Source organism: Capra hircus, chromosome 20, assembly GCF_001704415.2.
Source record: "Capra hircus breed San Clemente chromosome 20, ASM170441v1, whole genome shotgun sequence".
Lineage (NCBI taxonomy): Eukaryota > Metazoa > Chordata > Mammalia > Artiodactyla > Bovidae > Capra > Capra hircus.
This window is the reverse complement of record NC_030827.1, coordinates 13951368-13973799: the sequence shown is the minus strand read 5'-3', so window position 1 is coordinate 13973799 and position 22432 is coordinate 13951368. Positions and strand designations below refer to the sequence as shown.

Here is a 22432-nt window from a genome sequence, read left to right as displayed (position 1 = left end):
TTCCCTGTCCATCACGAACTCCTGGAGATTGCTCAAACTCGTGTTCATCAAGTTGGTGATACCACTCAACCATCTCATCCTCTGTCGTCCCCTTCTCCTCCTGCCTTCAATCTTTGCCAGCATCAGGGTCTTTTCCAGTGAGTCAGTTCTTTGCATCAGGTGGCCAAGGGACTGAAGCTTCAGCTTCAGCATCAGTCCTAATGAATATTCAGACTGATTTCCTTTAGGACTAACAGGTTTGATCTCCTTGCAGTCCAAGGGACTCTCAAGAGTCTAAGTAAGTAGTAAGCAAAACTTCAATAAATAGGGAGTTCCTCTGGTCAAAAGTGTTAAATTCCTGAATAGTTACGAAATATTCTTCAAATAAAAGAATCAGAATAAATGAATACCTGAGTCCATGGTTTTATATAATAGTTCATTTACTATTTTCACATCATTTTTCTAATGTAGCTAAACAATTTTTGTCTTCAGGTTATAGTATCTCATCTTACAAAATATATCATCAAAAAAACTAAGTATGAGTAAAACTGTTAACATCTAACAAGGGAAAGATTAGTAGAAATTAGAGCAATATGAGATTAAGTCGTAAACTGATTTCTTCATTCACCCTCATAAATTACTCCATAACTATTCAGAATCACTGCTTCTACTTTCCAAATAAACTCTTTAAGGACTTACAGGAGGTACATGTTCAACAGACCTGTTTAGGAAATTCACATTCTCATGCTTTATATCTAAGCTTGTACTTTTCCTTCTACTGATCGGCAGGAATATTTCCTTTACCCATTGTGTACCACAAACTGATGGAAGAACATGCCGTAACTGTAATATTGTGTCCTCCTTGTAAAAAGAACTAAAACCGGGACACAAAATGACACTTTGCACTATAACATTTATCTTTTTTTCCCTAATTTTAGGTGTTTAGACTTATCTATCAATTCATTCATAAAAGCTTAATCCTAAATTTTGGGTAATAACTGCCAACAAGTGGTGGTGGTGATGCCTCATCCTCCCCAAAATACAATTATTTTTGCTTTGAGGGAAATCATGTTTGATTAATGAATTTTTCCATTCCATGTCACAAATTTACCATAATCAGACCTAAAAAACATACATTGCCATATGTCTATTTTAAAGCATGTTTTAAACTATTAGCAAGATACTGATACTTACTCATTAGTCCTTTTCATTTATTCATATGTCTATTTTGAAGCATGTTTTAAACTATTAGCAAGATACTAATACTTACTCATTACTTCTTTTCATTTATTACTCTTTATAGGGAAAAGTATAGCTATTTTCTTCCTTATTACCTCCTTGCAAATTGAGAAGTATCTCAGTGTTACATAAAAAGTCTTTCTTTTAGCAATATTAGCTCAGGATATAACGAGGTTTCCCAAGGCCTTTTCTGAAAACAGCTATTTAAAATATGATATTCTGTGTGAAACAAGTTAAATTTAAAATTTTTAAAGCAATTATTTCACTTTAGTCAGTGCAGAATTTTAGCTCTCCTTTAAAAAACACTACAGTTTTAATATACATTTAAATGTGACTTAAATTGCAAATAAAAAATAACATTTCTAAATTTTTAATAAACGATCTCAATTTGACATTCAATCCCTATCCCATTTTGTTTTGTTTCTCTTAACCACAGCACAAATATGACTTTAATTGGTTACTAGCAATACTACTATATAGATGATTCAGGATGATTCAAGAATTTTTAGAAAGATGATAGGATTTCTTTAAAGTGATCTTAACATTTTATTGCTATCCATACTGATGATTTGTATAATGTAAATAATGGCTTATGGTGATTATAAAGCATTCCAGAATTATAGACCCAAGACTATACACTTGAAAAACCTGCTTGACATAAACTATACAATAGTATTTAGCTTAATACAGAAATTCAGTGCCAGGAGGCAAATCCAAATAGACTGTATTTAAAACCTCTGAAGTTTGACATTTCCCAGAGGGAACTAGCGCAGTCTTGCTAATAATTAGTGAAAGTACAACCAGAGATAAAAATAAGAGCCTGAAAAAAACTTCTTGAAAAAATAAATACTACTACTAGATACATTATAATCAGGTCTAAGCACAATTTTTAAATTGTTGTAGAAATATGCTAGGAATGTGATTTAAAAGTCAAGCAAAACAGGTAAAATAAATTTACAGAAGAAAGCAAGTTTACACATTAGTGTTAGACTGTTTTTGAATTACCTAGTAGACAAAACAGTTCAAGGGATCACAGGCAAATGTAACACTTTTATTTTTCACAGTTACTGCAATCAAATATTAATTTAATTCAGAAGTATTATATGCACAAACTACACTTGTAACAGCATGACCTTTTACTTGAAAAATAAAGGATGAAATATTACATTTACTTATTTACACACTGCCCATAACTGACAGACTTTTAATGCTTTGTTTTCTAAAAGTTTTGTTGTTTTTAAACGAATTATATTTGAAGAGACTGAACCAAAACAGTGCTACCCAGAAGTCACATCTTGTCATCAGCCATCATAAGGATTTAACTTCATCCTAAAGTATGTGCTCAGTCATGCCTGACTCTTTGTGACCCCATGGACAGTAGCCCACCAGGCTCCTCTGTCCATGGGATTCTCCAGGCAAGACCACTGGAGTGGGCTGCCATTCCCATCTCCAGGGGATCTTCCCAATCCAGGGACTGAACCCGTGTCTCCTACGATGGCATATAGATTCTTTATGAAAGAGCCCCCTGGGAAACACTTCATCTAAAGTATACAGAGCATTTAAAAAAAAAAACCTATAAAACCAAATCTAGGTATTTTTAAATATAAAATTAGACTGCCATAAGGGAGTTTCCTTAAAAAATGAAAAACAGTAAAGAGCGCACACTTTAATTTTTTTACTCACAACCCTGTAATAAATGTGATATAAATTTTTTACACATTTCTTCTTTTCCTTTCGTAGACATGTTTCTCTCAAAAAACCTCTTAAGGCCTTGTCATGAAAACCCTTGATCACATTGTTTAAATAAATGCACTTATTTTGGGAAAACATTTTAAGGTAATCATTTCTACTGCTTAAATAACTTCTCTTGAGGTAGAGGTAATTTCTACTTAGATCTCTACCTTTTATGTAAGACCAACACTGGCTTCTGTGTGTAACTTACTACATTTTACCTATAGTCATTCTCCTTAAAGATGCAATATTATTTTTAAAAAACACACTACTAGGTACTTTATATTGAAAAATAGAAGGACGAATTTAGAACTCTGACCTTGGAAATAATATATCCAGGTTCAGCTCTGCAAATCAGTCTTTTCACAAGTGAAGATCAACTAGAATATAACTGACTTTCAGTTTTTTATTAATTGTTCTTCAGTGTAGTACTAATCTGGTATCAGGCCTAGTAGGATTACATTTCAGTCTAACTCATCGGGTTTTATACAAAAGGCTTTAAGAGAGCTTTAATAAAATACTGTATAAAATATTAATCTTCTATAGCTTATAGTTCTTAGCATTAGATGTTCTGTTATACTGAACATTAAAGTAATCCTATTACCCAAAGATGCAGTTTGGATTTTATTTCATTAAGTCATTGCCTTTTTTGCTACTGAATACTGCCAAAATCCAGTGAAAAGGCAAGTTAAGAAGCCATGCTTCACTTCATACAGAGGTTCAACAGAACCTCTGGTTCACTAGACACTTGGTTGGCTATTCTTCCTTGAGTGAATAAACCTTCACCTGCTCTTTCACTGTGACTACTTACTTCCCAATGCTGGACTGAATACTAATGGATCCCAGTTTTTCATAACAGTAGTACCAACAGTAAGTAGAACGTGCACGTGTGTGTGCTAAATAATCTGTGTGTACACGTGTAATCTGAAAAACTTAACAAATGTATGTTTAAAAAAAATATATACCCAGTAAATCCCTGTTTAATCCAATTTAATCTGCTCAATCAGCTATTTAAATTTTACTAGTTTTTAAAAGTAATATTGTACTGAATTCCCAATCCAAGATTCCTTTTATATTAATATATACATTGTAAATTTACTTTCAGATGTAGAATTTCTTACATCATATTATGTGCAAAATAACTCTTTAACCACAAAACTTTAAACAACTGCTACATTTAAAATCAGGCAACGTCCAACACTCCAGCAGCCACAAGTTGGCGTGAGAGCCAGTCCAATCCTTCATACAGTCCCATACCACTTCGAGCATCACAGCCCTGAATATACCAGCTTCGGCCACAGCACAATTTATGGAGACTAAGAAGCTCAGTGATTTCTTCTACTGACAGAGCTCCAGCAACATCCTAAAAGATATATACACATTAAAAAATTTTTTCATAAGTCTATGAAAATTAGCATTTCTGTAATTATTGCTATATACAATTCTGCTGGTATCATTTGAAAGTGAAAGTGAAGTCGCTCAGTCATGTCCGACTCTTTGCGACCCCATGGACAGAGGAGCCATGGGATTTTCCAGGCAAGAGTACTGGAGTGGGTTGCCATTTCCTTCTCCAGGGAATCTTCCCCACCCAGGGATCAAACCCAGGTCTCCCGCATTGTAGACAGATGCTTTACCATCTGAGCCATCAGGGAAGTCCCTGGTATCATTTTAACAGAAGCCTAAATTCAACTTTCAATAATCATTCAGAGATTAATGAGAATAGAAAAAGAATTGTTTTGGTTATAACAGTTTGTAAGAACACTCTTTTAAAAAAAATATTTGGCTGCATCAGCTCATAGGATCGTCATTGTGTCATGTGGGATCCTTCGTTGTAGCACAAGGACTCTAGTTCTGGCACACAGTTTTAGCTGCTCCACAGCATGGGGGATCTTAGTTCCCCAACCAGGGATCGAACCAGCATCCCCTGCACTGCAAGCCAGATTCTTAACCACTGGACCACCAGGCAATAGTCTTGCAATGAAATCAATGAAGGCTCTGCCCCCTGAATAAAAAATACTGCCCATCTCACTATAAGGCATCTACTTAAAAGGAAATTAATACACATGTATCGTAAGAAATGGCTCTTATGTAGGGTTTATAAAGAGTTTATTAAACTCGCCCAAGGAATTCTCTGACAGTCCAGTGGTTAGGACTCAATGCTTTCACTGCCAGGGACCCAGGTTCAGTCCCTAGCCAGGGAACTAAGATCCTGCAAGCTGTGCAGCAAGGCCAACAACAACAAAAAACTCTCCAAACAGCACTGAATACCCTTCTTCCCAGAAGCAACCAACAGTAACAATTGCTTTCATATTTTTCCAGAAAACTTCCACGCACACTCATGTAAATGAACAGTACACACCCTAGGTTTTTTTTTTAACACATATATTGAAAAATAAAGATACATTTCCATTATCAGAACAAGCAGAAAAAACTTTCCACCAGTATTTTTAACTTCTATATTGCATTCCACTGTAGGTGTAACATCAGAGAAGCAATGGCACCCCACTTCAGTACTCTTGCCTGGAAAATCCCATGGACGGAGGAGCCTGGTAGGCTGCAGTCCATGGGGTCGCTAAGAGTCGGGCACGACTAAGCGAATTCACTTTCACTTTTCACTTTCATGCATTGGAGAAGGAAATGGCAACCCATTCCAGTTTCTTGCCTGGAGAATCCCAGGGACGGCGGAGCCTGGTGGGCTGCCGTCTATGGGGTCGCACAGAGTCGGACATGACTGAAGCGACTTAGTAGCAGCAGCAACAGGTGTAACATAATTTTCTTAACCAGTCTTATACTGAATATTTAAATTGAAAATATGTGCTTATGTGCTATTACATATACATACACATGGATGTAAACATATTTTTAAATACATACACTTGCAAAATTATCTCTAAGACAACCTTAGGATAACTGTCTTCAGAATACATTACTAGAGATTTACAGGGTAAAAGGGTATATGCATCGAAACCTTTGACAAAGTACTGCCATATTGCCCTCCAAGAAAATGTCTCACATTAATAACCACACCAGCAGTGTATCCTGCCTATGATTATCAAACATTTTCATCTTTAACAAGATGATAAGTGGAAAATGGTATTTCACTCTGCCTTATTTGCATATCTTTAATCATAATGTGAAGTGTATCAGCTCTTAATAGCTTGCCTTTTTTTCAAATTAAGGGGAAAATCCTTACCGTCTATCCAACTCTTCCTTCTTATGACATCTAAGCCACTTTATTGCATTAAAAAAAAAAAGCATTCTTATCCTCCTAGAAGCTGTCTCAAAATCTAAGAATCTTCAGCTGCCACAGTTCGAAAGTATCAGTTCTTCAGTGCCCAGCATTCTTTATGGTCCAACTCTCACATCTGCACATGACTACTGAAAAAATCATAGCTTTGACTATATGGACCTTTGTTAGGAAAGTGCTATCCCTGCTTTCTAATAAGTCATCTAGGTTTGTCATAGCTTTTCTTCCAAGGAGCAAGCATCTTTTAATTTTGTGGCTGGAATTATTGTCTGCAGTAATTCTGGAGCCCAAGAAAATAAAATTTGTCACTGTTTGCACTTTTTCCCTATTTGCCATGAAGTGATTAGTTTTTTGAATGTTGAGTTTTAAACCAGCTTTTTCACTCTTCTCTTTCACCCTCATCAAAAGCTCTTTAGTTCCTCTTTGCTTTCTGCCATTACAGTGGTGTCATCTGCATATCTGCTATTGCATATCTGAGGTTGTTGATATTTCTCCCATCAGTCTTGATTCCAGTCTGTGAGTCATCCAGCCCAGCATTTCGCATGATGTGACAACATACAGCTTGGCGTACTCCTTTCCCAATCCGGAACCAGTCTGTTGTTCCATGTCTGGTTCTAACTGTTGCTTCTTGTCCTGATACAGGTTTCCAGGAGACAAGTAAGGTGGTCTGGTATTCCCAGCTCTTTAAGAATTTTCATAGTTTGCTATGATTCACACAGCAAAGGCTTTAGCATAGTCAGTGAAGCTGAAGTAGATATTTTTCTGGAATTCTTTTCCTTTTTTTCTATGATCCAATGGATGTTGGCAATTTGATCTCTGGTTCCTCTGCCTTTTCTAAATCCTACTTGTACATGTGGAGGTTCTCAATTTACATACTGTTGAAGCCTGGCCTGAAGGATTTTGAGCATTACCTTGCTAGCATGTGAAATGAGTACAACCATACAGTAGTTTGAACATTCTTTGGCATAACCTGTTTTGGGACTGGAATGAAAACTGACCTTTCCAGTCCTGTGGCCACTGCTGAATTTTTCAAATTTGCTGGCATACTGGTCTCCATGATGCTCTCTAAAAATACTCATGTTTTTATTTTTTCTGTCTATAGTGTTCTTTCCTTCACATACTAACTCAAAGTATTATCTATAATTTCAATTCAAATCCTACTTTTTATAAATCTTAGAAAATACAACTTTTAGAACTACTCTATAATTTTCCATAATACTTTATATTAATATTACTGAAGTCACTTAGCAGTCTTATTAATCTGCACTTAGCAGTGTTAGAAATAAACACTTAACATGCAAACCTAAATACATACGAGTTTCTACCGTATTTCTTTCTGTATACTCCAAGGTACCAAGTATGGCACCTTCCATATAGACTGCATTCAAAATACAGTGCAGAAATTTTATATCTACTGAGTTATTTCTCTCAAAATCTTAACAGTTACCTTATAATGTAGAATGCTAAAATAAATATTCTGAAATACTAATGTATTACCTGTTTGTTAGCAAAAATCAGGAGTAAGGCATCTCGGAGTTCTTTTTCTGTTAACAACTTTGCGAGTTCACTGTGTGCTTCACTAACTCTGTCTCTATGACTGCTATCAACAACAAACACAACAGCTATCAAAAAAAGACAAAAATATTCATTTAGTCATTTGTTTAATTTCAGTAAGTGGGCTAAATATTTTAATGTTATATTATGGTGAGTTGACCATCATTATTTTCACAGGAAGGCTGCCTGTTATAGGAGCATCTAGCAATAATTAATGATATGATCTCAAGCAGTTCACCTAACTTTTGGTCTATTTTTTTGCCATCTATAACAGGATTTACAACATTTGCACTACCAAACACATATTGCCTTGCATACAATTTAATATTTTTCTCTTAATGAATGAAAATGTACCTCTCATGATCTACCTACTGATGCTACTTCTTTGATTACTTTGATCACTCTACTTCCTTTACCAAAAGATAGTCTTTTAAAAATAAATAAGTTACCAACTTTATCTCTCCAAGGTATTCTCTTTAGGTGCCTGGCACAGCACTTTCCATAACTTTACTCAAAATACACAGCAGAAACTTCATGAGTTCAGTTCAGTTCAGTTCAGTTCAGTCACTCAGTCGTGTCCGACTCTTTGCGACCCCATGAATCGCAGCACGCCAGGCCTCCCTGTCCATCACCATCTCCCGGAGTTCACTCAGACTCACGTCCATCGAGTCCGTGATGCCATCCAGCCATCCTATCCTCAGTCGTCCCCTTCTCCTACTGCCCCCAATCCCTCCCAGCATCAGTCTTTTCCAATGAGTCAACTCCTTTCCAGCTATCTAATGGCAGCTAAACATCCTAGGCTTTCAACCATTCCTCATGTTCAAAATTCTATTTCTTCCCCTTAATCACTGGCTCATACTAACCTAATATCAAAAATTTCAAAGTAAAAATTATCTAGTCTTTCTTCTAGGTGGAAAACAGCTTGATATATGGAACAGAGAGTATGAACATAAGCTTTATGCTGGGGTACAGGAGGCAAAATGTACAATTCATTTATGTCAATAAATGCTAAGTGGAATGTATGTCACATAACACAGTTTGGTTAAAATCAAACCACTATGGGTTTTCTGCTAATGATAACTAATTGTGAATGGAAATAAAGGAGTGGAGCTATTGAGAGGTTATAATGGGATAAATGTTGAGTTGAATTGAATTGAATAGAGCAACAGAACTATACACCACAGATTCTACCCTATAACACAGTATTGCCAATGATTATACTCATATGACGGAGAAGGCAATGGCAACCCACTCCAGTACTCTTGCCTGGAAAACCCCATGGGCAGAGGAGCCTGGTAGGCTGCAGTCCATGGGGTTGCTACAAGTCGGACACAGCTGAGCAACTTCACTTTCACTTTTCACTTTCAGGCACTGGAGAAGGCAATGGCAACCCACTCCAGTACTCTTGCCTGGAAAACCCCATGGGCAGAGGAGCCTAGTAGGCTGCAGTCCATGGGGTCGCTACAAGTCAGACATGACTGAGCGACTTCACTTTCACTTTTCACTTTCCTGCATTGGAGAAGGAAATGGCAACCCACTCCAGTGTTCTTGCCTAGAGAATCCCAGGGACGGAGAAGCCTGTTGGGCTACCGTCTATGGGGTCGCACAGAGTCAGACATGACTGAAGCGACTTAGCAGCAGCAGCATACTCATATGAACACTAATAATACTCTGTGTTAAGAACACCAAGAGGAAAAATAAATAAATAAAAAGAATACCAAGAGGAAAGTACCCTTAATTGCTTACATGTATAAGATAAATATTATGTTAAGTTATGGTTTTTCATGAAATACACCAGAGTACATATCTCAGTCTATCTAGCTTAATTTTCTTAATAGTGTTGGGCGTGCTACCAATATGTAATAGTATGGTCATGTATTTAATCAACTCTAAAATATCAGCTTTATTAGCTAAATCAATGCACTGATAACTGGACTGACATTCTAAAAATTTGAAAAATTAAGATGTAATTTTACACTCTTACCTTGAGTATTAAGGTAATAATGTTTCCACAATGGTCTTAATTTGTGTTTTCCACCTACATCCCAAATGGTGAACTTTAGATTTTTATATTCTACAGTTTCCACATTAAAACCTGTTTAAAAAAAAAAACAAAAACTTACTTTAATACTGACTTATGAGTGACACACCAAAAACCGGCAACCCCAATTGTAACTGTGACTTACAAATCATCTTCATACAGCACTATCTAACCAACTCCACTTGTAATAAACATACATGGGGGAAATGTATACCTTTAACCAGGGTTAGCCCTCTAATCCAATAGAGTCCTTAAGACCTTGACAGCTGAGTACCAGCTCTGCAACACTACCACCTCCTCATCCCTAATTTTCAGCCAGAGTCATCAATATTTTATTCCTTCCAACTGTCCCACCAATATTTTATTCTTTACTATCCCCCCTCAATCCACATTTCAATCCCACAGTCACTGAACCTTGCATTTTTCCTCTGAAATGCTGATGTCTTACAGACAATCTCCACATCAAGTGGGCATAAAGTAAGGCCCTGAGAACTCATCTGTAAGTTAGGGTTTTTTCCTATAAAATATTCATTAAGGTAAAAGCAATACGCATACTTACCAATTGTTGGAATAGGCTGCATAAACTCATCCTGTTTTAATTTAAACAAAATAGTAGTTTTTCCAGCACCATCTAATCCTAATGTAACAACTCGAATTTCCATTTTGGGTCCAATGTGAACTCTATTGTCCTATAATTTTTAAAAAAATAAATCTTTTTATTTTGATACAGAGTTCAAAGTACTAGCACTTACACTTTTATTTATAAAATACCTTTGTTAATTATTTTGTCTCCTACTCATTCCTCAATCCATTAAAATCAGTTCTATTCCCATATTAAAATACCCTGATTCTGATATTTACAAAGAGGAAATGTTTCCTCACTGCTTTGTTAAATCTTGGCTTAGTAAAACTTTCTACATACTATGTAAGCTAAAAAATGCACACACACACACACACACACGTATTTTTCCCAGATTTTCTAGCTCAACTGAACCTTCTTTAAATAAGATTTTTCATGCTGTGCTAAATATATTAATTAAAAATAAAAAGTGACGCTTACTTCCGTTAAATATTCACTGTTAACAATTTCACATGTATCCCTCCAGACATCTTCCTGTGCATCATACACTGGTTGACATACACAAAGCAGACACACTTTAAAAAAAAACGCACACACTGCAACTAACTTTTTACACTCAATAGTACCTTACAGAATCCTTTCATTTCAAACATATAAAACTACTTTTTTTCTTTCAATTGCTTTATTATATTCCATTTACCACTTGACCAATCCCCACTGACAAATATTTGATCTCTCTGACTTTTTTATATTATAAGTAATACTGCAATGAACATACTTGTTCAATTTCTAGCTGCATGACTACTCTGCCTCACCTCACCCATGTATAAAATGGGCATTAAAAATAGACTAAAGTCCTAGAGGGGCGGGATGGGGTAGCGATGTGGAAAGGAAGTTCAAGAGGGAGGGGACACATGCATACCTATGAGTGATTCATGTTGATATATGGAAGAAACCAACACAATACTGCAAAGCAATTAGCCTTCAACTAATTTTTTTAAATAGACCAAACTTACATAGGATTTTTGTAAGAATTAATTTTTTAAAAGATGGGTAATTTGGACTCATGGAGTTGGGAGAGAAAAAAACAATGAAGAAAAGTGAAAAGACCCTAAGAGACACATTGGACTGGGAGTCCCAGAAGGAGAATACAGAAATAAAGGGGCAAAGAGATCTTACTTGAAGATACAATGGCTGAAAACTTCCTAATCTGAGGAAAGAAAAGGATATAAAAATCCTACCTCAATGCATTCAAACTATGATAAATGCAAAGAGACCCACATTAAGATATATTATAACCCAACCGTCAAAATTCAAAAACAGATAATCTTGAAAGCAACAAGAAAAAATGACTAATCACAGAAAGGGAGCTTCCATAGGACTATCAACAAATTTCTCAGCAAAAACACACTGCAGACCAAAAGGAATGGGATGATACAGTCAAAGTGCTGAAAGAAAAAGGCTTCAACCAGGAATTCTATATATAGCAAAACTCTCCTTCAAAAATTATGGGAAAAAAGATTTTCCTAGAAAAACAAAGCTGATGAAGTCAGGATCACTAGACCTGTTCAACAAGAAAAGCTAAAGGAGTCCTTCAAACTGAAATGAAAGGCTGTCAGCAATACGAAGTCATATGAAAATCCAAAATGGTAACAATAACTACAGGAACAAATAGTAACCTGCATTATTATAATTTGGGTGAATAAATTTAATTCTTCATGGAAATGAAATAACAAACACATTAAAAGAAACTATAAGCCTGTGCTAATAAGTGTACAGTATATAAAGATATAATTTGTGACATCAATAATATAAAGTACAGGGGGTGGAGCTCTGGAGAAATAGAATTTTTCTATGCAATTGAAGTTAAATTGTTATCAATTTAAAACAGAATGTTACAACTAAGATATTTTATGTAATTGTAAAGGTAACCTCAAACACACACACAAAAATCCATAGAATATAAACAAAAGGAAATGAGAAGGAACTCAAACCATGACATTAAAAAAAAAAATCAATAAAACACAAAAGGCAATGAAAGAGGAAAGGTAAAACAAAAAAAAGTATCAAGTTAGGCAGAAAATAAACAAAATGACAACAGTGAGGGTTTACCTAACAATAATTAAATATAAATAGACTTAACTCTCCACTCAAAAGACATAGTGTGACCTAGTGTGAAAAACCAAGATCTAAAAATATGCTGTTTACAAGAGACTCACTTTATATCTAAGGAAACACACATCTGAAAGTGAAAGGATGGTAAAAATGCTAATCTCTTTGGGATGCAAATCACACCCAAAAGAAAGCAGGGCTGGCTATCCTAAAATCAGACAAAATAGATTTTTAAGTCAGAAACTGTTATAAGAGACAAGTTCATTATATAATGGGAAAATAGAAGGTTTATAAAGAATATATAATAATTCTAAATATCTGGATTATAAATAAATAGAGTAAAGCCCTAAACATAAGAACCAAAGCTATAAAAATCGTAGAACAGCAGAAAAGCTCCTGACACTGGATTTAGCAGTGATTTTCTTGGATATGACATAAAAAACAATCAACAGAAGCAAAAATAGATAAACAGGACTAGATCAATGTTAAAAGCTTTTGTGAATCAGAGGACACAATCAACAGAGTGAAGAAGAAAACTACAGAATGGGAGAAGATACTTGCAAATCATGTATCTGATAATGGATTCATATATGAAATATATAAAGAACTCCTACAACTCAACAACAAAAGTCAGATAGAAACAGAAAAATAGGCAAAAGGACTTGTAAAAAATTCTCCACAGAACTGACCAAGAAGCATATGAAAAGATGCTTAACATCACTGATCATCAGAGAAATGCAAATCAATACCACAATAAGTTACCACTTTACACCAGTCAGGATGGCTACTATCAAAAACAAAAACAAAACAAACAGAAAAGAATAAGTGACAATGTGGAGAAACTGGAATCCTCATGCACTTTTGGTAGGATTTATATCACGTGATGGAACACTAAGCAAAGAGTATGACATTTCCTCAGAAAACTAAAAACAGAACTACTATATGAACCATTAGTCCCATTTCTGGTATTTATCCAAAAGAATTGGAAACAAAGCCTGAAAGAGATGTCTATACAATCATGTTCACAGCAGCACTATTCACAATAACCAAGAGGTAAATTAACCCAAATATCCACCGATAGATGAATGTATACACAAAATGTGGCATACACAATGAAATATTATTTAGACATAAAAGGATAGTCTGTCACACACTACAACACAGGTGAACTCTGAGGACATAATACTAAGTGAAATAAACCCAGTCACAAAAAGACAAACATTATCCACGTATACACTCAATTTAGAGTAGTCAAATTTAATGAAACAGAAAGTAGAACAGTGGATACCAGGATATGAGGAGAAGCAGGGAATAGGGGAGCGGTCATTTATAAGGTATAGTTTCCATTTTTGAAGATGAAAGAGTTCTGCAAATGTTTCACACAATGTGAATATACTTAACAATACTGAACTATACACTTAAAAAACGATTAAGATGGTAAAAAATTTTGTGTTTACCAGAATTAAAAAATGTACATACTCACAATCGAGTACCTTGTAGGTGTAAAAGGGAATGGAAAAGGTCACATATACTGCTAAGGCGTGACCTCTAGGATGTACCCTCAAGTTAAAATGCAAGGTGGAAGAGTATAGTACTCTACCTTTAAATGGGTGGAGAGTACACGCAAACATATTTCTCTATTTTTTTAAATGATGAATAAAACTAAGAAAACTAAGAAAAATTCTATTCTTCTCCATAGTTTTGTATGGAGAAGGGAAGAAAAGGATGGAGGGGTCAAGTTAAAGTTAGACTTCACTGAATGCACTTTGCTTTGCAGATATGACTCTGGACCATGTGAATGCTTCACAGTAATTATAAAACAAGATTAAAAACAATTTTAAAGCCACTCAAAAATAGCAAAATGAAACACATGTACCTTTTTAAATTAGGGGGAATCCACTTGAAAAGAGACTAAAACATTATCAAAAAATGCGAAATACGGTCTCAGACCTAAAAAAATTTATTTAACAATCTAGGAAATCTGAATACTAATTCAATAATGGGTAATATTAAAGATGTATTTAATTTCTTAGGTGTAGTGATGGTATTTTGATCATGTTTTAAAAATGATTTGATGTTGGGATGAAATATGTTGAGATTTGTTTCAAAATAACCTGGGAGATTACAGGCAGAAAGAGACTGGGAGAAGTGTAGGTGAAATAAAAAGTTTGTAACTGTTGAAGTAGGTGGTGATGAGTATAGGAAGATTCATTACACCACCTTCTATTTTCCACTGATAAAGTTTTCTTTTTTAATCCTATGGTTCATTAATTTCTTAGTTGTCTATTCAAGCTAATTACCAAGGAAGGTAAAACAATTATGATTTAATTGTGAACAATTATGTGTTCAAAAACACACCTAAAAATGAAGTACAGAATGCATTACCTTTGTAAAAGTGACAGGGATGCTGGCATCCAACTGAATGTGATCTGCAATTTCTGTAAACTGCTGCTGCTGCTTTTGCAATGCTTCCAGTAACCTTGTAATTTCTTGTTTTGCCAAAACAACTCTACAATCATCCTAGAAAGAGAAGATATTTCTTATAAACCTTTTAAAGAAACCAGGAAAAGCGATAGCATTAAAACTCAAGAAAAGCTCATTTAACATTATAGTATTCAAAGTTAGCTGCTGAAGATTCAATGCTTTTGAATTGTGGTGCTGGAGGAGAAGACTCTTTACAGTCCCTTGGACTGAAAGCAGATCAAACCAGTCAATCCTAAATGAAATCAACTATGAATATTCACTGGAAGGACTCATGCTGAAGCTGAAGCTCCAATATTTTGGCCACCTGATATGAAGAGTTAACTCACAGGAAAAGGCCCTGATGCTGGGAAAGACTGAATGCAGAAGGAGAAGAGAACAGCAGAGGATGAGATGGTTAGACGGCATCACTGACTCAACAGACACGAATTTGAGCAAACTCTGGAAGACAGTGGAGGACAGAGGATCTTGGCATGTTATAATCCATGGAGTCGCCAGAGTTGGACATTCAACAACAACAAAGTTAACTTATGTGTAAATCTGACTAAGATAACAATAGTCAGACATTAATAAATAATTTAAGAGACCATCAACATAAGAATAGGTAAATAATTTTATATTCACAAATGTAACACTATCACAATAAAAATGAACTACAATTACATTTTGACAAAATGAATTTCACATGAAATAAGAGTAGAAATGACATGAAGAGTTCTTATTGTATGATTCCCACTTTTATTAATTATTCAAAATAGACAAAAACAAAGTATACATTAGAAATCAGGATAGTGGTTCATCCTTAGGAGGAAAGGCAGGTAGTTACTAGAAGAGAGTCTGAGGGGCTTCTGGGGTCCTGGTAATGCCGTTACTGGATCTGGATGCTGGTTACATAGCAATGTCCAGTCCTAAAATACAGCAAGTTGAATGCATATGCACATATTTCTATGTGTGTGTGTATATATGTATACACATATACACATACATATATATACACACACACATATATATAGTACTCCTATAAAAGTTTTTCAAAATAATGTAAGATATACACCTATCAGTTCCAGAAACAAAGGACTAAAGGTCAAATTGTGATGTCTCGTCTCACTCTAGAGTCCCAGGCTCTTTCCTTCCAGTTGCTCAAATATTATTCCAGAAATATTCTATACATATGCCAATGTATTCTTCATAAGATATAGATTTTCCAACAATACATAAGCTCCATGAAAGAAACAGCATTGTTAGTTTTTGCTCACTGCTGTATATTCACATGAAAAGAAAGAAAGTGAAAGTTGCTCAGTAGTGTCCGTCTCTTTGCGACCCCATGGACTACGCAGTCCATTGACTTCTCTAGGCCAGAATACTGGAGTGGGTAGCCTCCCCCTTCTCCAGGGGATCTTCCCAACCCAGGGATCGAACCCAGGTCTCCTGCATTGCAGGTGGATTCTTTACAGCTGAGCCAAGAACAGCTCACTCAAGGGCTTTCCTTGAGTCAAGGGAAGCCCAAGAACATGAGTGGGCAGCCTATCCCTGCATATAGCTTTCTCAAGAGGCAGGTCAAGTGGTCTGGTATGTTCCCATCTCTTTCAGAATTTTCCACAGTTTATTGTGATCCACACAGTCAAAGGCTTTGGCATAATGATGCTTACCCTATTTCAAAATGCAATCTGCTACACCTTCACACTTTTTATTTTTCCCTTAGCTCTTATCACTTTTTAACATACTATATAATTTACTTATTAGAAATGGTTATGGCTTATTGTCTGTCTCTTGCTAAGATGCTAATTCCACAAGATTATGGCTTTTGGCCTATTTTGCTTATTGATGTATTCCATGTACCTAGAATTTACATGGCACATAGCAGGCACACAAAAAAATGTCTGCCTCATAAATAAATCTTAACCAAGCAGCATCATGCCTTGAACTTAGACGATGCATCAATTGTTTTGGAGGGGAGGGATGATTAAATTTTATCCTCAAAATTGGTAATAAATATGTGCTAATCCATCTATTCCTCTGTTCAGGCATCTCTGTGGAAGGAACTTTTAAGACTACTGGCTGAGAATAGGGTTCTGTGGCCATAAATCAGAATAAAACTAATAAGTCCATATGAAGAATGAATCCAAGGCCCCAATTTCATTTGCATTAACACAGTGAGATAATACCATGTCATTAACATTTATCAGTCACTTTGACAAAATGCTTCAGAAACTCTAAAATACTTCTAAATATTTCAGTAGCCATGAGCATACTTTTAAATTAAATAAATATAAAAATACTTTGAAGTAGTCACTTAAGTATGATTTAGGGCATGCTCCATTTCTAATTTTGCTGTGCAGCTTGAGCTAAACAAGTGTTTATTAAGCTCTTTCTAACCAGATACAAAGAATTTAGATACAAAGATGCATTCAGCCAACATTCAGAAGGACAAACGTGAGTAATGTATCACTAGACTCAAATCAGGAGACAAAAACCCCCACAATCATGTGAACAGAAAAACTAATACGAAAAAAAAAAAAACTAATACGAAGAACAGTTAACTAGGTGTAGTTATTAACTAGGCAACTGAAAGTGTAAAAAGAGCTCAGAGGTCTCATGGAGGAAACAACTGTAAGAAATAGCTACCACTCTCAGGGCTGGGGGAATAAAGGAGATGCTAGAATTATTAAAACTTAGACACTTATAGGAGGGATCCCATGGAGCTGAAACTCAGATCTCTAAGGAAAGAGGTCTCGTTTGAGCAGTGACATTTACATGAACCCCAAGCAAACGGGAACCCACAGGAAATCACATCCACCTTTCAGCCTCCCTCTACTGCCCCCTACTGGCAAAGCCTAAAATAACATGGAACCAGCTGGCAGAGCAGGTTTTCAGCGTTCCAATCTCAGCATCACAAAGCAGAGGTCAGAATAGGACTGAAGCAAGAAGACAACTTAGTAAATGGCAAAAACATCAATTACTACAATTCAATGTGACAAGAACTAAAGGACGCAAGACTGATGCAGTTACAGCCTAGCCTATCAGATTTTTAAGAGAAAAAGCTCTACAATGGTAGAAAGTTTTTAGCTCTCTAATGATTTGTATCAACACAATCATAAGCAATATATCAAAAAATGAGTGTCTGCAGCATACTAGGATTCTTAAGGCAACAATTAGTCTTAAATTGCATGTTTATGAAGGCAGATCCAAAACAGTAATGAGTAAGACTGACATTTTTTTAGAATAACCTTAAATCTAAATCATTTTAAAAGCATATTATCTTATGGCAAAACCAATACAGTATTGTAAAGTAAAATTTAAAAAATAAATAAATAAAATAAAAGCATATTATCTGCAATATGGGTAACAAATTGCTTATGATACCTCATGCATCAAAAAAACCATGGATTTTCTGTGACATAAAAGTTAAGAACTAATAAATTAGAGCAGAGATGGGTAGTTCATGCTACAGATGCACTACCCACCTCCCCCCACCAAAAACCAATGAACAAAAAAGAGCAAGGAAAAGGAACTTCAAACAACAGTAAAAATTTGAAGAAGGATTTCCAATATTAAAAAAGGGAGACAGAAGCCCACCAAGCAGGAAGTATAGTATGTATGTTTGGCAAAAAAGGGTTAAAGGACTTGGGATGAATAAAGAATGACAAAAAGTTAAAGAGGTTCTAGAACCTATGGTTTTATGGTGGGGAGGACACAAAAAAGAGAGGCTACTGATATGATTGACTGGAGCAATGCGAGGTTAGAGATCACGTCCTAAGCACAGCCCACATTAAAGCCCACAATAACATAGAGTAATAATATAAAACTATTTATTAAATTAATAAAATAACTAGTATGTACTCTGGTAATGATTTGATTAAGCTTACAAATTCTCCTTCCTAAACTATGTCCTAACCATGTTTTAAACCATGTACCTGTTGCAAAGTCTTTTCACAATGGAGACAGGCTGTTGAAACCTGAGATAACAAAATAGTCATATCTTCTTGTTGCTGCCTAAGCCAAATCAATTTTTCTCGAACATGAGCATCAACAACACTTAGAGCCATTTCTTCTTGACGACACAGAGTTTCATGCAGATCAGAAAAATAAGCTCGGACACACGATCGGGCATTCTCTGCAGTACCTGGTACCTTGGGCAATAAAAATAAGTTTTCAACAACTGTAACCTTAAAAAAGATTTTTTATGTGAAATAATGAAAATTTCAATACCATCTATAACCTTAAAAATCCCAAAATGTATATCTCCACACAGGACTTTTCCCCTTAAACACAGCCTTTGGATATCCAACAGTTTAAATGATATTTCAAAAAAACAAGGAATGCCTAACCTACAGTCTCCCTCAACCTCAAACCTAGCTTTCTCCATCTCAATAAACGGCAACTACAACTTCCAGGTTGTTCAAGCTAAAAAAACTGGAGTTACCCTTAACACTTCTCTTTTTTATCTCTCAACTAGTTTCTTACTGAATTCTGCTGACTTCAAAATATATCTAGAATCTGATCATGCCTCACCATCTCTACTTCTACCAACCTAATCAAAGCCATTATCATTTCTCACTTGATTATTGTAATAGCCTTCTAACTCTGCTCACTAGATCTACCCCTGCTCCCTATAACATATGCTCCATCCAGAAGCCAGACTGATCATTTTAACTGTTAAGTCAGAATGTTAATTATTACTTTGCTCAAAACACTCCCATGGTTTCCCACACAGAGTAAACGCCAAAGTCCTTTATATGGGATGTTCAATGACAGAATCCCTGAGAAAGAGCCATCTGAGCTGAGACCTGAAGGAGGTAGGAGAGGGAACCACATGAACATTTTGAAGAAGAGCATTCCTGAAATAAAGTAAAGCAAGTGCCTATAAGGCCCTTTCTGACATCAATTCCAGCTATGCTTTCCATTAATCATTCTGTTTTAGCTACACTGAGCTTCCTTAAAGTTTCCTAAGAAAACAAGGCTCATTCCAACTGCAGGGCCTCTGTACTTGATCTAGAGTGTTCTTTCCCCAAATATTAGCATGGTTCCCTTTTCTCAGCTCCTGTAGGTCTTTGCTCAATGCCCCTTCTCAGGGAGCCTGTCCTCAAATACCACCTTTTCTGGATTTTTATCCAAAGCACCTAATAAAATACTTCTGCCATATTTTCCTTGTATATTGTCTCTCTTCCCACATTAGAATGCAAACTCTGCATAGGTGTTATTTTTGACTTGTAGAGTGGTGTCTCCTTAGCTAGAATAGTGTTTAGCACTTGAGATATGTTCAATAAATATTTACTGAGGGCATAAGTATTTCCACCATAGTACAACAAGGTCCAACAGAATTTTATGTGGTGACATGTTCTATATCTGTGCTGACCAATATGGTAGCCACTAGCTACACACACAGAAAATGTACTTCAAATGCAGCTAGTGAGACTGAGGAAGTAAATTTTGTATTTCTTGGGATTGATAAATAATTTAAACTTAAACAGCCACATGAGGCTACGGGCTACTAGTTTGACAGAGCGTTATTCTAGCCATTATTCCCAATGACTTGGCTTTAATTTTGATTACCAAAAAAACCCACTATACTTTGTCTGTCCCTGTGCTTTATATTCCTGTCTGAAAATATCCCTTTCTTCTCTATGCATGTGTGCTAAGTCGCTTCACTCATGTCCAACTCTTTGTGACCCTATGGACTGTAGCTCTCCAGGTTCTTCTGTCCATGGAGTTCTCCAGGAAAGAATAATGGAGTGGGTTGCCATGCCCTCTTCCAGGGGATCTTCCTGACTCAGGGACTGAGCCCATATCTCTTAAAGACTCCTGCACTGGCAAGTGGGTTCTTTACCACTAGTGCCACCTGGGAGGCCCAAACGCTTCTCCTCTATAATTCAATTTTTAAAAGCAACTACCACTACTGCCTAAGTCCCTTCCTTCTCTTCATAGCCAAACTCTTAGAAGTTAGACACACTCACCTCCTAATACCCACTTACTCTTCACCTTACTGGGGGTTGGTTGCGGGGGCCGGGGGGGGGGGGACAGTATTTCCATTTATTTCACAGATATAACAAATTCAACACCCAAATTAAACTTACCACCTTGGTCTCATCCTCCCCTCCCAAATTCTTCTTCCTCCCCGTTTAGAGCACAACCATCCGCCAGGCTGGGCAAGGTGGAAACCTAGGCATCATGCTTGACCCTGCAAGTTACCTATCAATCAATATTATCAGTCAATCACTATGACCTACCTATTCTACTTCTTTAACATCTCAAAGCCATGTGCTTCTCTCCATCCTCAATACTGCAGTATTATGGGCCACAAACAATTCTCAAGTAGATAATTTCAGCAACCTCACAAGAGGTCTCCTTGCTTCCAATCTTGTTGTTCCTCCAATTCATTTTTTATATTAAACAGCAACCTTTCTTAATGCAAATCTGATTAAGTTATTCCTATGACAATTCTTCAATGGCTCATCACTGCCTGTGAGATAAAGTCCAAACTCTTTAACATAGCTAACAAGATGTTGCACGATTTGGCCCTTAATTCTCCAACGTCTTTTCTTACCATCTGCCACCCCAATACTCAAAGCTTCAATCACAGTGAACTTAGTTAAGTTTCTACAATATGTCCAAGTCTCACTGCCAGGTATTTTAACATATGCTTCCCTCTCTGGAACAACTCTCTCCCATCTCACTCTTCTCCCTGACTAAATTCCTTTAAATCTCAGTTTAGACATCACATCTTCTACAAAGCCTTCCAAGACTTACCTAAGTTAATGCTGTTTATATGCACACTGCCAGGGCATCCTGCATTTCCCCCACAAAGTAAACAGTTACCACACTTGAAACTCTTCCATGATGGATTATAAATTTCCGTAAAGACAGAGACTTTTCAAAAAACTTATTTCCACTGACTAGTGCAGTACTGGTACAATGGAATTGCTCAATAAATCCTATAAGGTGAAAAAGTAAGAAGGAAAAAGGGTAAGGAGGAAAAAAATCCATACATGTTCTGTGTGGGCCATTCCAATTCCATCTTCTACTATTTGTTCTCCTCCTTCAATGTGCTGAACGATTCCAACTAATTTTCTGGAATAATCTGAAATTTCCTCAGTGAAGGTCCGTATGCAATGAGCCATATCTAAAATTGATGCTCGGATCTGGTTAGCTTCTGGTTCCAATACTGAATGCTATAAGATGCAACATAATTATAGAAAAGAACTCATAGTATTGACTAATGATATAAAATGCTACTTAACTGGTTCCTATTAATAAAAAAAGCATTAGCTGCAAGTGGGTTTTGTAACATATTTACAAAATCACAGCATGAAGAAATACTAATTTGCCTTCATTCCAAAATTACTGATCCTTCAAAGAAATAATTTAAAATTTGGAATTTCATATACTGCTAAGAAACCAAGAAATCTCTAAAATTTGATCACAAGCATTAGCTCATCAACAGATATATTATCAACACAATCCAGTGCTT

At 35.9% G+C, this 22432-nt stretch overlaps 1 protein-coding gene across 2 annotated transcripts in view; it reads right to left on the bottom strand.

Annotated features, from left to right (window-relative positions):
- TRIM23 (tripartite motif containing 23) overlaps positions 238-22432 on the bottom strand; it is a 36246-nt gene continuing 14051 nt past the window's right edge. The window contains exons 1-7 of one of the 2 annotated variants that reach the window (XM_013972738.2): positions 21192-21849; positions 18879-19094; positions 14869-15003; positions 10351-10480; positions 9735-9845; positions 7694-7818; positions 238-4312 (exon numbers count right to left, since the gene is read on the bottom strand). In XM_013972738.2, the coding sequence (XP_013828192.1) occupies positions 4133-4312; positions 7694-7818; positions 9735-9845; positions 10351-10480; positions 14869-15003; positions 18879-19010 (813 nt within the window). In that variant the 5' untranslated portion in view covers positions 19011-19094; positions 21192-21849 and the 3' untranslated portion in view covers positions 238-4132. Of the gene's footprint in view, positions 4313-7693; positions 7819-9734; positions 9846-10350; positions 10481-14868; positions 15004-18878; positions 19095-21191; positions 21850-21950; positions 22134-22432 lie in introns of those variants that run through there. The other variant, XM_005694634.1, reaches the window with a different exon arrangement.